This window comes from Strix uralensis, chromosome 10, assembly GCF_047716275.1.
Source record: "Strix uralensis isolate ZFMK-TIS-50842 chromosome 10, bStrUra1, whole genome shotgun sequence".
NCBI classification, from domain to species: Eukaryota; Metazoa; Chordata; class Aves; order Strigiformes; family Strigidae; genus Strix; species Strix uralensis.
This window is the reverse complement of record NC_133981.1, coordinates 20,749,701-20,767,266: the sequence shown is the minus strand read 5'-3', so window position 1 is coordinate 20,767,266 and position 17,566 is coordinate 20,749,701. Positions and strand designations below refer to the sequence as shown.

At 40.6% G+C, this 17,566-nt stretch overlaps 1 protein-coding gene across 5 annotated transcripts in view; it reads right to left on the bottom strand.

The window, feature by feature from the left end:
- The window catches only part of IPPK (inositol-pentakisphosphate 2-kinase), a 49,753-nt gene that overhangs the window by 11,826 nt on the left and 20,361 nt on the right, over positions 1-17,566 (bottom strand). For 4 of the 5 annotated variants that reach the window (XM_074879667.1, XM_074879666.1, XM_074879665.1 and 1 more), the window contains 3 exons: positions 8,932-8,979; positions 3,366-3,461; positions 2,506-2,572 (listed from right to left, as the gene is read on the bottom strand). In XM_074879667.1, coding sequence (XP_074735768.1) covers positions 2,506-2,572; positions 3,366-3,461; positions 8,932-8,979 — 211 coding nt within the window. Of the gene's footprint in view, positions 1-2,505; positions 2,573-3,365; positions 3,462-8,931; positions 8,980-14,468; positions 17,361-17,566 lie in introns of those variants that run through there. The other variant, XM_074879668.1, reaches the window with a different exon arrangement.

Below are 17,566 nucleotides of genomic sequence, written 5' to 3'. Positions count from 1 at the left end.
GACAGGCTTATGTGAAAGGTAATATTAAAGGAAATTCTTTCCTCAAGGTTTAAAAAAAATTCCTGCTAAAAATGAAGAGTGAGATTTGCTGTTGTAAAGCACTCGGACAGCTCCTCACAACCACATTTCTTCCTCTGATAAAATCCCCAGGAGCTGCAGACACACAAAATCTAGCTTTAAGAAATAAAACTAAATTCTATCATTCCCTTCTACCACAGCATCACTGATTTTGTTACTTTCCTTGCTGGTTTCTGGTACTGTGGAACTGTTTCTCAAAAAGGTAAGGAGAAGTCTGCAATGGAGTGTCCTGTGCTCATTATATGTAAATTAATTCAATTTTTTCCTGGATCAAAGGCATCAAAAGTTCTGGCTACAGTAGTCTGATTTAATACCACAAGGTATGTTGCTAAAGCAGAAACAAGAACGTTTGAGAACAGAAGATGAACAAACCATGAGGGACATCTTCTCTTTGCCCATTTTAGGCTCACACCTCACTGTACTTTTAGCCATACATGAAGAATGATGCACCCAAGTGTTGCTAAGAACCATAGACAGGTTTGGGTTGGAAGGGACCTTAAAGCTCATCTAGTCCCACCCCCTGCCATGGGCAGGGACACCTTCCACCAGCCCAGGTTGCTCAAAGCCCCGTCCAACCTGGCCTTGAACCCTTCCAGGGAGGGGGCAGCCACAGCTGCTCTGGGCAACCTGTGCCAGTGTCTCACCACCCTCACAGTAAAGAATTTCTTCCTTACATCTAATCTAAATCTACCCTCTTTCAGTTTAAAGGCGTTACCCCTTGTCCTATCCCTACACCCCCTGATAAAGAGTCCCTCCCCCCTTTCCTGTAGCCCCTTTAAGTACTGGGAGGCTGCTCTGAGGTCTCCCTGGAGACTTCTCCAGGCTGAACACCCCCAACTCTCTCAGCCTGTCCTCACAGGGGAGGTGCTCCAGCCCCCTGAGCATCTTTGTGGCCTCCTCTGGACCTGCTTGAGCAGGTCTGTGCCCTTCTGATGTTGGTGCCCCCAGAGCTGGACACAGCACTGCAGGGGGGGTCTCTCAAGAGCAGAGTAGAGGGGGACAATCCCCTCCCTCGCCCTGCTGGCCACACTTCTCTTGATGCAGCCCAGGACACGGTTGGCTTTCTGGGCTGCAAGTGCACACTGGTGGCTCATGGTCAGTTTTCCATCCACTATTACCCCCAAGTCCTCCTCCTCATGGCTGCTCTCAATCCACTCCTCGCCCAGCCTGGATTTGTGCTTGGGATTGCCCCGACCCATGGGCAGAACCTTGCACTTGGCCTTGTTGAACTCCATGAGGTTCACATGGTCCCACCTCTCCAGCCTGTCCAGGTCCCTCTGGATGGCACATCCCTGCCCTCCAGCGTGTTGCCCGCACCACACAGCTTGGTGTTGTTGGCTCAGTCCCACTGGCCACGTCACCAACAAAGATGTTAAACAGTGCCAGTCCCAATCCTGACCCCTGAGGAACGGCGCTCGTCACTGCTCTCCACTTGGACATGGAGCCATTGACTGTAACTCTTTGAGTGAGACCATTGAGCCAATTCAATTCCTTATCCACCGAGTGGTCCATCCATCAAACCCATGTCTCTCCAATTTAGAGACACAAGGGTGTCGTGTGGGACAGTGTCAAATGCTTTGCACAAGTCCAGGTAGATGAAATGACGACACCAAATTCTGTGGCACTCCACACTGAATGCATCAGAGATTGCCAAGCTTCCAGTCTTGCAGCATGTTCCAAAAGGTTGCACAAGGTCAGTGCACCCTTCCCTCGCACACTTGTCCCCTTCAATCCCCACCCTGTCCAAGGGGCCTAGAAAAACGTACTAGCACTTCATCTCTGGATAGGGACCCCAGAGCACCGTGCAAGAGCTGGCAGAAATCAAGCACAGCCCATATCCCAGAGATGCTCGTTAAACTTTAAGGCAGCACAGGCTGTAACGCTGCCACCCCTCGCAATGACACGTGCCCGGCTATCAGGGAAGCGACGTGACAAGCTGGACCATGAAGTGGCACACTGCTCCAGTGCTGACTCGTAAGATGTGAGAGGCTTAGCCCCAAGTGAAACACTAACACTGAAAACAAGAGAATTTAGCGTGGAGTTTCTGAAACTATCTTCCTTCCAAAGCTCTGCTGCACAGGCCAGGAGAAGAAACTGATGGAACTGAAACAATTATTTCAGGACACATCTTCCACCTCCTCACTGACCCTTGTAAAGGACTTCACAGCAAGGTGAAAGCTTATTCAAGAATTAACACACACAGGCTTACAGGGGATCCCTTTCCCCGATTTGATGAAACTAATATCGGATGCAACTTTCAATTCTAGAACACACCCATTTTTTCAAACAAATTTTCAACTTGTCACTGTCTGAATATTAAAAAGCTTCCTCGTTTTCTGAGGTATGATGCTTTTTTACTTTATAATAAAGCAAAATGCTCTACAGCTTGAGGAAGGCCCCCCTTTTAGTGCTATCCCCGGCACTTACCTGGCCTCTCTGGCTGAATTTTTAAACAGAGCTGTCTTACGAAGTCTAAAGGCAGTTGAATGATTTCCTAATAAAAGAAAAAGAAAACATATTTCAACACAAAAATTAATATCCAGTTTGAGGATGTTAAAACAAAATACTGAAGTTCATTAGATGTTAACAGAGGCATACTAGACTGCACAGACAGCAGCTTCTCCCACTGATTAACTAATATTAATCATTCATAACAAGACCTGTACCTGCAATCACACACAATACTTACTCTGCTATGAAAACCAAGACCTAATTTAAATAAATGCACAAGAAAGAGCATTTTCAGTGGAAGTTTAATGTGCATGAAGAAACCTGCATCATTTTGTCCTTTTCACAAATGAAAAAGTCCCATTTCACCCCGTCCCGTGTCTCACATCCCACCCTTCCAAGGCAGAACCATGTCACTCAAGTTCCAGGAGAAGCTGTAACTTTTCCACTCCGGTATCTGAGGTTCAGTTAACCAGATCTGGCTGCCCTGAAGAACAGGGTGAGCCACAAGGAAAAAGGGTACCTCTGACTGCACAGAAACCTACACACTTCACATGAACCAGATCTCTCCCCTTGTTTTGCAGTTAGTCTAGAAATCTCTCTCATACCTCTCGCCTTATACAGAGCAAAGACGTGGTCACTCTTCTCGTTATTTCCTTGAAATAATCACCTCATCAGCACAGAGCAGGACCTCTGGTCTGATCCAAATGCTCCTTGTGTGTGTGTGTATCTTACTCAGGAATATCTGCAAACCCTATCAATTCCTTTACTGCCATTCAGTGGTCCCCAGAACACTTCAGTGTTTACAATGCATAAGCCATTTATTTTAAGACACTTACCCCGTGGTGAACATAGTTCTCCCCAAAGAACTGCTTCATGACATGTTTTCCAAAGTCTACGATGTTTTGCAGGTGGTGTAGTATTTCCTCTGAAGTCTGGAAGACAGAACCATGGTAATTTAACTATGAAATAATGATAAACAACACTCAAGAACACATACTAGTGAATGACTTAGCAAAGTAGCTTAATTGCTCTACTGAGTTTGGTGCACACTGAAATTAAACAGACACACGAAACGTGTGCTACCTTCGCTTCCCTACTGCTGCCTGAGAGGTTGGGATAACCAGGAAAACAGTCAGAAGAGATGATTCTTCTTCTTAAGTTTCAGGGTAAAAAGAACAGAGGAAATTAAAAAGGAGGAAGAGGGGGAGATGACTCAAGATCTACTCTGTCTTTGACTGTCACTCTTATAACAGCTCAAAGAACTCGAATAGTCAGAAGAGATGCACAGCACGGCTTCTTACCAACAGGAGAAGTGCAGGAGAGGCTCTGAGCGTTATAAAATACATCACCTGCAGATGTGGAAGAGAATGGCTGCAAAGACTGAGCCACATCACAAACCTCTGAAGGAACTGGTACAGATTTTGCCATCTCTCCTAAATCCTGCCCCAGACAATGGGAAGTCTTACTATAATGTCATCCTCCATTAATTCTATGTTATGTGTCTGTAAGGAAACACCAAAGTTCTTCTACAAGACAAAAATGCCAAGCTAGATAGAAATGAAGCTAAATGAGTACTGGAAGCAGGACAGCACCATGAGCACAGTCTGACTTTAACAGACTTCTGCTCATTAAAGAGGCAGCAGAGCAGCTTTACAACACCATTATCCCATTCCCAGCACTCCAGCACACTCTGGTTCTCTGCACAGTATTTTATTGTTACGATAAGACAATCTCCAAGCTCCTGTGTCCTTTTGTAACACAAAGCTTTTCTGGAAAAACACTACTTCACCTACCACTGTACACTATAAAGCACTGAACCACATAGATTTACTCTTGGGATGGAGTAACAGGAGGAAGAGAAAGGGCAACACTCATGTCCAAGTTAGAAAATCAAAGAGGAAAAAGAACATGAGGAGGGGAAAAAAAAAAAAAAAGAGTAAGAGAAAATAAAATGCTAGAGGACAACATTCAGATAATGACAAAGTCTAGAGAAAGGAGGAAAGACCACATCTAACCCAAATTAAAAATGTTTATAGGTAAAAGGAAATTGTCACTAACCAGGCAATCTTACTAACTTTGTTTTATAATATCATCACAATAGGCAGATTTTTTTTTCCCCACCAGAAGGGTTTGTTACCTAATGAACTTACACAAGTTGTGTGGGACTAAGGAAGATTAGTTTGTGACACAGGTCTGCTAAGACTACCTTAGCGAGTTTAATATTCTTCCTCTAGGATTCATTTTCCAGACTGAAGCAGCAATACACAATACTGCAACATGCAATAATGCTTTATGCAACATGCAATAATGCTTTACAGAAAGGTTACTACAGTACTACACGTCACCACACACTTCCTTCAGTAACATCCTGTACTACAGTTACTTCAGTATGCAAAGCGCTAACCAAAAAACCCAGTCCTCTGCAGCAAGTAGGAAAAACACAATATTTCCAAAGCACTTACACAGCATTTCCATCATTCTATAAAGGTCAGTACAGCACTTATCCTTTAAAATGCTTGGCATATTGTATGTGGAGTTGTTTCTCAGAATGGCTCTCCCTGAATCCTTTTAAGAGAGCCAAAATAAGCTTGGAGTCCCTTCACAACAGGCAATCTTCCACTGCTTGAGAACAAAACACACACTATGATGCCCGAATAACTTTCTCAATTGCAGTCATCTGGTCTGAAGAAGTGTATTTAAGAAAAAATAATTAATGGGCAACAAGATGTGCAAGCAGGCCACCCACATGGGTATGCAAAAGGCTATTTCACAGCAGCGTTGCTCAATCTGCGCTTCCCAGGAAGGCCAGTGTCCCCATCACTAGTGCTGAACACGCCAAGATCCATCAGAGGGGGCTGCCCGAGCTCCCTCCCTTCGCCCTCAGAGGGCAGAGGCCACCACCACTGGGAAAGCCCTGCTCCCCGCCCCTCTGCTCTGCCCCGAGCAGCCTGCAAACACCCTGTACCAGCTTCCCTTCTGCTTCATTTGTTCCAGGCCAGGGAAGAAGTAGTTGTTTTGCAGAGGGGAAACCACCCGGCAATTTAAAACATCAATAGGTACAGTATCTTCCTCTCCTGATGAAGTGGGAAACCACAATTCTGAGCAATACTATATAGCAAAAACTTCAGTTTATATACAGCTTTCTGCCCTTTTAATGACAACATAACCTTTTCCTTAACTTACCCGAATTCCAAACAGTGAGAAGGAATGTTACATCTCACGGTGAGAAGGAATGTACAGTAACAGAAATCTCAGCTAATTTCCACTTACAGATTATTCTGACCAGGTTTGCTGATGTACACAGTACCCACAGGCTTTTTTTTTTTTTTTTAAACACACACAAATATATGTATAGGTATACACACATACATATTGGGAAATAAGCGTTTCAGAAAATTTGGACATTCACTGCTACTACTACAAGGAAAGACTCATCAGTTAAAAAGATCAATGCAACTTTAAAATTATATATCAAGCTTTTAAGAGCAAAACCTCCTTTTAAGAGCAAGTATATTTGATATACTCCAAACAAAAAACACTAACAGGCTACTGGAGGCTACCTCTGAACATTAAAAAAACACTAAGATGAAAAGCTTTTGAAGGCCTATCCTTACTGCCAGCTCAGTTAGCAAAACACTAAAACTCATCAAATAGGGTATATACAATAAAAAGGTAAAAAATTCATTCATGCACAAGATTAAGATACTAAAATTATCAGTATGCAATTAAAATCTTTCCAGAAGGCCTGACACTTAACTTTCTACTCAAGAAATGCAAACCCTAGTTACATTATTATTTTTCATTAGAACAATGAATTATAACAATAACATTACAATTTGCAATAACCCCACCTTGTTTAACTACTAGATTATCTAGTCCCAAATCCATAACCAAACAGTAGAAATACAAAGCAGCATCCAGACTCCTTTACCTTTCCCAAAGGAGTTAAGCAGAAGAGACTGAGACGCATTTGTCCACATCCCAATTTCAGTATGCATTTTACTTATTTTGCTTTAACTGCTACTTTCAGAGTTGTTTATATTGGATGAGCTACAACATCATGCACAGATATATAACACTTTATATCCTAAATCATCTTGTACTGGTCAGGAATACAGATTACACCTAAAAAACATTTTCTCCTCTACAGCTGTCATGTTGCTATGTCCAGATTTGTCCCAAAACTGGTTCTCCAGGACTTGTTTACAGATCTGAAGATAAAATATTTAGTCTTCCATTCTGCTCCAAGAAAAAGTGATCCTTTAAAGAATTCAATCACCAGAATAAATGTATTCAAATTATGTAATCTTCTATTCAGAGGGCAAAGCCAAAAGGAATTGCATACCACAAACTCCACACAATCCCAATACAAGGCAAATGCAGAACACTGGACCTGGCCACAAGCCAGCTCTCCTCAAAATGTAACAGGGGAGTTTGCTCTGGTAGCGGGCACTTATCAATCCGGAGCGTGAACTCAGAGAGACACTGTTTAAAACGCTTTCAGAGGAACGCTCTGCCACTGCCTGCATCCACAAACAGCCTTTTTGGTGTTACAATAGTAAGAAGAGAAGTGTGTCTGTCCAGGGCAACTCAGACTGGAAGTTTTGTTCAGTTTCTAAAAATCAAACTCTTGGTGCTTCATCAGCTACAGCCCACAGGAATACCTACTGCGACCTATCTCTCTGCTTGGTAAGACTCCGAGCAATTTTACTAGTCTGATTAAGCAATGAAAAAAAACATTCAAGATCCTGACCAGTGTTCAACTATTAACAGAACATCACGCCCAGGAGATTTTTCTTCTTGTGTTTTGCTATCCCAATCCAAAAAAACGTATGCATGCCAAAGCAGTCCACAGAAGTATTATCAGCTCCAACGCTGTGGTGGGTAACTGTGAAATGTCACTTCCTGGCTTCCTTTGTGACTTCAGCATACTTTGTCAAATTTTTAAAAACAACTACTATGCAACAATGTCTTTGGACTTTTTAAAAAAAAAAAAAAAGGAAAAAAGCTGGCACTCAGTGTTTTTTATTCTTAAATAAATGGCAATAGACTGACTTTTTACCTTAACTTGTGGTCTAATTCTCCCCTGCTGTATTAAAAATTGAGATAGGCACTGTCTTCCTTTCTTCCCATCCACTGGGTTCTTCCTTCTTCTCCTAAAACATCTAAACATTATTATCTTGGACTACTAGAGAAGCACAGGGTATATTTTTGAAATCCTGCCACTATAAGTAGATCAAAAACTTACTTGAATCACACTGGTTTTACCAGGCTTTTTTTCAAGTAAAACAGTGGCAGAAAGGCCATCAGATAACTCATACATACACTGTGTTCATGGGTTTTACCTTCCTCCGCTTTCCTCTGATCTACTTTAGAAACTTCTCCCCTTTTGTCCCTTGTTAAACTGAATGCATTTCACATTCATCTTCCTGATTTAAAGGAAAACGCCCTTCCTATACATTTACTTTACATTCATCCTTGCTTCTTTTTTCCAAAATGAAGCATTTCCCCCATCAGCTCTCAGTATAGCCATAATGCTTTTTAGGTTCCTTTCTCATCAGAACAGTCTGTCACTGAACCTTACAAAGCTGTGGCTCAGGAGCTCTTCCCTGTACCTCCCGGGTAACACACCCTAAAGACTACTCACGAGGTTGAGGAAATGGCAGAATTTGAGCTCCTGCCTCTTGGGCTCTTTTTTTTTTTTTTTCCTTGAAGCACTATGTTGATACTTCATTATTACCCTCCACCTTTGGTTCCTGATGATTTTTCAATCCCTGTTAAAGCAATTTAAACTAAATCACTCCAGTTCCTTCTCAAGCAGAAAAACCTTCTGCCAGAGTCCAAAAAAACAGCGGACTGTGTCCTGGCATGTTCTTCTTGCAACAGACAGCACACTAAAATCACTCGCTGCAAAGGCTATTCTGTGAATATTTCATATTTTTTCCCCAATCCCATGGCTTTTTAGCTACTGAATAGGTAGTCAACAGCAGACCTTTATCGTGACACCACTCCTGTGCTGTTCCTCTTCTGCCCCACCCAGCAACAGTCAATCAAACTGTCACTTCTTCCTCAACATCCCCTCTCTCTCCTGCGTTGATATGCAACATTAATGCATTCTCAGTTACCAGCTATCCTTATACAAAGCCGTACCTTCTACACATTGCAGCCTTACAATCTGTCCCGCACAAAGGTCTTGGTATCAGCAGTCACGTAATCTTAGTAACGCAAGAGGACCTCAAATTTCCTCCTGTTGCCAGAATGCCTGAAACACAGGCACATTTCATAACACTCCCTTATTCTTACTCCTATCAGTCACAGTTCTGTCATGGGTTTCCTGTTTCTCCTCAGACCAGTTATTAGCTTACCTGGGGGCTTTTATCAACAGTGCATGTGGAATCTTACCTTATTCTGGTTTGGGGGGGACTTCAAAAACCGCAGCACCACACAGCGCTAAAAAAGACAGGAAAGAATATGGTTTCATTAGCATTTAAGTACATTACAATTTCTGAACAGCACAATTGTCTGATTCCCCAATCTACCTCATCTGAGAAATTAAGTAAAAACAACAACCTAGGCATTTTAGGTGGTTATTTCACTCAACTTGAAATCAAATACATCCCTGTCTGTTCCCAGATTTGCTATCACTTTAAGAAGGCAGCCACTCTGCACTTCCAGTCACCAAGTATCATAGGGGAAATACTCCCTTAGCTTATAGCACTGCTCTGAAGGTCTGGTAACACACAGTATCAAACAAACAAATAGAAAAACACCCTACCATTTTTGTGCCAAAGGCCTCTGGGAAAAAAATAAATGGAAGACCCACTTGGATACCATCTGCTTACAGTATCAGCACAGCATTACAAAACATTAAGGAGACACTTATCAGTTACCAGCAGTAGCTACAGAACTCTACTTATAAACACCAAGATCTGCTACTTCTGAACTTCCAAAACGTAAATATATAACACAGGGACAAATGCAGCAGGTTTAACAAATATTTTACCTTTAAAAAAAATTTACTCATTTTTGTCATTTTTACAGTTTCTATCAAATTTTATAACAATTCAAAAACCTTCATATTTTCAAAGTACACAAATTCTAAAAACATCCTCAGCCTTTGAGTTCAGATAAAAATATTTTGTAAATTACTTAAGTAAATCAGGCCTTTCTCCCTAGGCCTATTAAGGCAGTTGTCCTCATTCACACAAGTCACCTGAAGTATCTTTCTCTCAATAAAACCTTGCTGAAATTAACCATTACACTTGGTAAATAGACTTTTTATATTAAAATCAAATTTTGACATAGTATTAATGAACCTGCAGCCTTACTAGGCAAGGCAACACATAGCCCTGACTCACATTGTCAGTCTAAATATCTCATCCTCAAGACATTTACTCCCATTGAGGTACTTCAGCCTATTCAGGTAAAATGTGGATAAAAATTGGGCACCAGAGTGGGAGAGACAAATGGCTGTCTTCTGGAGTTACCTCTCAGTCGCTCAGTGTCTCCACTTGGACCTTTTCTAGACACACTGAAAAGGATTACATTCTATTTAAAGCACTACTAAAAAAAGTACTAACACTCAGATTCCCTGACAAAAATAATGCAGACAAAATGTCATAGTTACACTTCATGTTTACAGAATTTAAACTTTTTCCCTACCAAATGACTTGCCATTAAAAGATCTCCCATAACACGACAGCACATTCCATATTTCATACATTCCATATTTCAGGGCTGCAAGCTGTCTCTGGACAGTGCTGAGTGGGAGAGAACTGCAGTTATCTTTGATTACTAACATGTAGAGAAAGAGCAGGAGGAGAAAAGCAAAACAGACAACAATATGTAATCCAAAATACTAACAAATCAAGATCCAGATTCAGACATTGCTAGTGAAACCCAGAAACAGCCCTTTCAATATCTAAAAAGTCTCAAGCCAGCATCTCATAGTTCACCCACATCTGGAAAACACTCTCAGGTAAAAAGATACTTTGGTGAATTTTGATTCAACTTGTCCTGCAAGATCTAAACAGCATGAGTGTCACAACAACTAGATAAACTGAACACTCATTATAATCACCTGGATTTGACAGATTGTTGGGTGACACTTGCTCTTTTTCTCCCACTATGACCTACATGTGGATAACAGAGGTCAGGTCTGATGAGCCTGTACGCTCCATGTATGCAGTATGTTATTTTTACAGTGTTTCAGCTGTTTGGATCCCCCACTTTAAACATTCCTAAGCAAGTGGATCAGTGACAGAGTGATCTGACCATCACTTCTAATCAATTCAGAAACTTGATTCCGTAGTATTTCAAGGGTGTTGTAGATAAATATCTATTAATCAGTTCCCAGCCAACAAGCTTCCAACCACTGCTCTGGAAAATCCAATTGCTCTCACAGGACTCACTAGAGTATTCATTCATTACCAAATCATTTCTGAAGAGGCATGCTAGGACAAAATGACCAAAACTATATATGGTAAAGGGGAACACACCGCTTGTCTAAAGATGTCAAAAGGAAACAGAGCAAAGTTCAAACAAAACTTTTCAGTCACAGAGGCACTTCAACCAGTCAGCCGCACTATGCCTTAGTAAGGCTATTATTAGATGACCAGAGTAAAAAAAAAAATGGAAAAAAAAAAAACACAAAACAAAACATAAAAACCCCACAAAACACTTTTTTCTTTTTTGGAGGGAGTTTTCAGCAAGCTCCATCCCTTTGTGCAATTCAATACACAGTTATACAAAAACACTGCCACAGCACAAAGGTTAACCCATCACATGTCAAAGATGCCAACTGCTTCAGAATTATTACAACTTAAAATATTGGCCCACATTTTTCATGCTATTTGCATTACTGATTCACTTAACTGATTCTTTACTTGGAAATATTGTGGGCGGTTGTTGCCATGAGGCTTTTGTCACTTATCTTAAATGCTTTAGATTTTTTTTATATTTACAGATTGAACATCAAAGATGTAACGTGCTTATCTGCCTGCAAAAGAATGGCCCAAATCCAGAAGAGAACAGATTTCTTAAGAGGTTGTCACTACTTCTTTAGCACTTGGAGAATCAGATCAAGTAGGTCTTAACGCTCCCTAAGTTTCATTCTCTACATACACCTCTGTAAGCCCTTCCACTTCCATCAATGCACTAGTACTACCAAAGTGCTAACTGGATAATAGTCCCATACAGTAAAAAAGATGAAAAAAAAACAGACGGCAAAATCAAGCAGAGGCAAAAAAAGAAACAATACATGGGGGTAGGCAAAGGTAACACATGAAACATTAAGAGGCTTCACATCTTTTGAAGCAGGACAAGCTAGAAAAAGAGTGAATTCAAAGGAAGAATTCTGTCTACAATTTTTTTTAAATCCTGCAGCCCTTTCTCTGCAAGTATGTTCAGTATCCAGTTAGTGACAAAAGACTATTAAAAAACCCCAAACTATCAGAATATCAAACATGACTGCTCCTATTCTCCAAGTAAAGAATTTAAGTGCGACTCTCACATGAGAGCACAGCAGTTTGATAACAGGTAACAAACAACTCTCTTGCTGGCATCCAGGACCATACAAGGGCTACAACAAAACCATTTCCAATTGTTATGGACAACTCAAAACAAACAATAGCAACAAGGATACTGAAACTTGTGTCTCCTAAAACACATCAGTGACTCGGCTGCCGAGATGATGTAATCAAGAGCCTATGTTCTGGAGAAGCACTACCTCAAGCCACAGCCTTTTGAGACTCCAGCCTTAAGCTTATGGTCCCACCAAGAAAGGCAAACACTTCTTTAGCACCCCATCATGAAACAGGTGTTTGGGTTAAATCATAACTGAAAGTTAATGGTTGCCAATAAGGAGACAAGAAGCTGAGGGAGGGGCTGCGAAAACGTACACAAAGAAGTCACTGGCATCACAGAAACACGGATGTGTACTCACACAACTCCTGCCCTAATCTATCTGGGGAAAAAACAGTTTGCTGGTCTTGGGCCCCAAGAGGTTATCTGCAAGAATTTTTCTTCTCCAAAAAAGTTACTACAGCTATTATTTTAATCTTACTTAGTGAAATCCAAAACCAAAGTAATCCTTGCTAGTTAGGCCAAAATACAACTGGCATCAATCCAGGTACTTCGGATTAGACAGTAGCATCATGAAACCAGGATAAAAGCTTACATCTATTTCTTTACAGCTTGATGGTTGATATCGGCCTTATATTTTCCAAAAATGTCTTCTAAACTTCACTGTCCTAAGAGAAAGCTACCATGCAGACCTCCTGAACTGGAGAGTTTTCAGAAGTTAAACACAATTGGGGCAACTCTATAGTCTTGATAGTCTTCCCCTTCAGAGAAAAACCTCATTTACACCACTGAGGTTTTTTCAAGTTTCCGTCTCTTGCTAAATTATTAACTAAATCTGTGTAAGTGAAATCTGCCAGTGAAAGAAACAGGAAAATTTGTATAAAAACAAGCTCAAATGCTAATAAAATTGTTAAGAAGTACAGAAAGATGTGCATTTTCCTTCTGCTGTTACCACCTCAACTCACATGGTTTTAAAAAAAGTTTCTGTACGGAAATATGAAGAATTAGCCTGTCCAAACAAAGCCTGGGAAACATCACTTCAGCTTCTGCTTTCCCAAATAAGTAGGTTCACGTCATTTGTTATTACTCTATTATTATTCTAAACAGCATGCATTAACTGTTTTCATCTAGAGGCAAAGCGTTACTCTAACACCTAGTTCTGCAACTGCCCAGCATAACTAGAAAAGATTCTTATCTAATTGATTACCAGCTTGTGTTCACATACGCAAGATCCACTGGTAGAAACCAAGGCACTTTGGAAAGCAACTTTTTAAGTCCCAGAAGGAAATTCACCCCTCCTCCCACATCAGTCACCTCCCTCACTCCACAGAGTCTCATAAATTCTAGTATCTAAAACCTCACCAGTATTTTTGTAAGCACTATATGCAATGTTATATCACAAAGTTACCTACCTGTCTACTATACTCTGTCGTCAGTACGTTTATTTTGAAAAGGCATGCGACATACATGCAGAACAAGAAAACTCACATTTGTTTTAAAGTTGCCTATATAAAAGTCACGAGCTTCCAATTGTAAATGTTGGGGGGGGAACACTCTCAAAGACTGCTAACAAATCCTTCCCTACAATTATTACTATACTATTTGTTGCAACCGATTACACACACCACCACCAACTTCTACCTAAGGAGATACAGATATGAAGTCAACTACTTAGAGAGAATGGTGCCTGTAAAGGCTCCTGAATTTCTTTATACAGTAAAAACTGGTTGTTTAATTCATTGCCTTTTGCTGAATCTAAAGTGCTATCAAGAATGTGCCAAATGCGGCTCTAAGTGTGCCAAAACTTCTACCACCACTGTAGTTATTCAAGGCAACCTAATCTTCGCGGATTTACGACAGCGCACAGCAATGACACCTACAAAAAGGGCATTCTATCTAAATTTCAATCAAAGGGAGGGAGAGGGGTTAAATTACACTAAACTGCTCTTCAGGCCCTCTTGAAAGCAGTCATATGCAAATACTAATTAATGACAGTTTCAATAGTACTAAATATGAACTACGGAACTATTTTGCTGATATTTAGCTCTTTCTGCAGTAGCACATTGGAGCTGCACGCAGTGTATGCCAACTAAAAATATTATTCTGACATTTTTTTATTCTAAATTTACATTCCACAACTCCTTCAATAGTAGGAACTCTAGTTTGAGGGATTTAAACAGAAAGCAATGTTCTTCTATTCAGAAAATGCATTTTCTGGGAAGGAGGCAAATGGACAAAGAGGTGTCATCTTCACATCTCAGAAAGCTGCACAGAGGAGAGTTCCTTCTTCTGAAAACTAATAAAACTCAGTAAAAAGATGCCCACCACGCTGCCCAGGCACTTCAGTCAAAGCTTACCTTTATGATACTCAACACAAGGCATTTTTAAAGGTCTCCTCATCCAGGCTGTCTGCATCCAGGGTGTCAGTGCAATGTGGAGGGATGTGGGAAGGAAAACAAACGAAGCACTGGACAAATTTGCAGCTTTGAAAGAAGTACACATAGTAACATTGTATACAAGTGTTGTTTTCCAATTCAGTTTTGTTCTGCATAAGGTGGATAAGATCACACAAAACAAAGTGAGGAAAGCTACATTTCCTGCCAGTATGGAGGAAGTTTAGCAATTGCTCACACAAAGTGCAAGGAGGCATTCAAAAATTGGAACAATACTATTTTATTTAGCACAGGAGTCCCTTAAGAACAATCTATCTCTTTATGTGAATAAAGAATTTCTGGCATAGCACCTGGCTTGACACCATTCAGTACGTTAAACAGTAATTTGGAAGCAAACACCACCATGATACTTGTTTTCTTCATCACAGAGCTCACGGCTTGCATCAGACTTCAGGTACTTATTCCGCTTTTTTTCCTGTTTGGTTATGATCTAGGTTCCCACGATATTTAAGCACTAACTCGGGTTTCACTTTACAGCTAAGCTTTGTATAACCTTGCAATATGCAGATGGTACCAATTCCAAGAGAATTTTATTATTGCAGTAGCCGTGACTGAGAAGGAAATGTTTGCCCTTCAGCTAAGCCACCTAATCACAGTACCTGAAACGATATCAGGTGATACACCCACTGGTACTAAGTAGAAACACATACCGGAGAGAGAACAGAACAAATAAATCTAGGGATGCCCGGCCCTCAGCATACACTGCTACAGTCTGGGTAACATGGTAGATGGCCCTGACATCCTAGCTGTTAAAAACAAGCATGAAAAAACCCCTGGTCCTTAACAGTTAACAGTATCAAAGCCCTCATCCATCTGGCAAACAGGGGAGTTACACCAACAAGAACATGAAAACATGTACTAAGCTTCCTTCCTTTAAACTGCTCTAAACCTCCACCTACCAGCAACATACACTTTCCAGCATTAAGCTGCCTAGTCAGCTGCGGTTATGTTGGGGAAACAAGGTGTTTCAGGAAAACATTAATAGGGAGGGAAGAAAATAAAAAGTCAAAACAATAAGAAGGATTAGAACAAACTAATAAAATGAAGAGTTGGAACAAATTAGTAATTCCAAGCATCCTGAACGCCTCAGCTGGAAGAAACCTCAGCAAATCTTGGGCAACTGTTCAATCGAATGCAGTGTCTCTGCTCCTTCTTGAGCAAAACCAGGAGGCCAGAACATGATTATTGTGCATCTCAGAAATAACACACTGAGGCAAAGAAAACAGCCACTGAAAGGTTGGAAGGGAGGAAAGAACCAAAGGAGTGACTAAAATAGGCTATTAGGCTGACCACTCCTTATGGGTCAGCTTATGGGTCGGCCAGGTTACTTTCACCAAAGCAACCAACCCACCACTGCTGTCAACTGGGGGAAGATACGTGTACAGCACAGAAAAGACAAAGCATAGTCTTAGGAACTCCACCATCACTGCATTTCCCAAACACTTGTAGCAGACAAAATAAATGATTTTTGGATAATGACTTGATCTCATCAACTGCAAAAAGAAACTCATTGGAGTCTGAGCTAGCACAGAACCCAAACAGAAAAAAACAAGACTGTTTTTAATAAAGGATAACTACCTCCTGAGCTTATCTGCAAAACTGGGACTCGTTTTACATTTTCATTGCATATAGCCTTCCGCATTCTGGAAAGTCACTCAAAAAAAGAAAAAAAAACAAATAGGCATAAAGCAGATTTGAATTTCCAAAGAAAGTCATCAGAAGTCAAGTCTGTTCCAGCACTCTAATATTAGAAAAATAAGATGACACCTGAAAAAAAGTATTCTGGGGGGATTAAGAGGAGAGTGGCGTTGCTGCTGCTATGGTTGAAGATCACTGTCATATCAGACCTAAGATTCGCAGTGTTTCTGTCTCTCATCTCCTTCCACACACATGCTACATTTTCTCAACTGCATCTACAGAACCTAAGGCACTAATATGGTAAGAAAAGTTTTAATTGCTGCCTTTCTGCTCCTTCTCCTCTCAACATTCTGCCCTGCTACCCAGTGCCACCTTCCCTTTCACTTTATGGAAGATACTACTAAACTGCTCTGCATTCAGAGCATCCTTTCAGTGCAGAAACCTGGTAAAGCCAAGGAAGAAGTAAATTTAAGTGCACTAGTGCAATATGGAATTGAAATCCCAACACGGAATTAAAATTCTGTATAGATGTTGACTTAAGCTGTTGACTTTTTTTCGGGTCAAATAAAGTTTTGCAGCTAATCCACAGAACTGGAAGTGCTTCCAACTATTAATTCTTCGTTTACAATAAAAGCTTTGTAGATTGCACTCAAGTAGAGTTAGTCCAATTAGTTATGACACCTACAATTGCAGTTATACCAGTTTAGCCAAAGAACCAAATACAAACAGATACAAAACTATCTTCCTTTTTTTTTTTCCAGTGACCATAGTTGTGTATTTAAATGTCAGTTAATCAAGGTTAACACAAGGAAACACAGTTTCATACAGGTGCCACAAAGGGTCCTGAATTCCAACTCAAACGGGGGATCTGTCCTGTTCCTAAAAACTTAATTGTTGTTTACAGCAAGGCGGACATCTCTTCCTTTCTTTTACACTGATGACACACCCTGATCACATACTTGCTTTTCAACTGGTTTTTATAGCTGCTTGCTTCAGTAAATTTAGGCAGAAGCTCATCTACTTGCTTACAATAAATAAATATTTTTTAAAAATTAAAAAGCAATTACAACTAGAAAGAAGGAACAAAGCAATATATTACGCTTAGTCATCAATCTGTTCTCTTGTCCTCCTACTAAGCAAGCAAAGGGTGTGCAGGTGTGGGTTTTTTGCTAGACAATGTTTAGATATGTGTACCCTCAAAAGAACACAATGCTGGAGAAACCAGGTCAAAGAAATGCCCTAAAACCTAGCAAAAAAACAGAAGAAGTTTTAAAGGCCCTTAAACCCCATTAAAGTTCATGCTGGGAACTCAGCCCAGCTCACATTTAAGTTTTGCTTCCTCCAGAAAATTCTATAGAATCAGA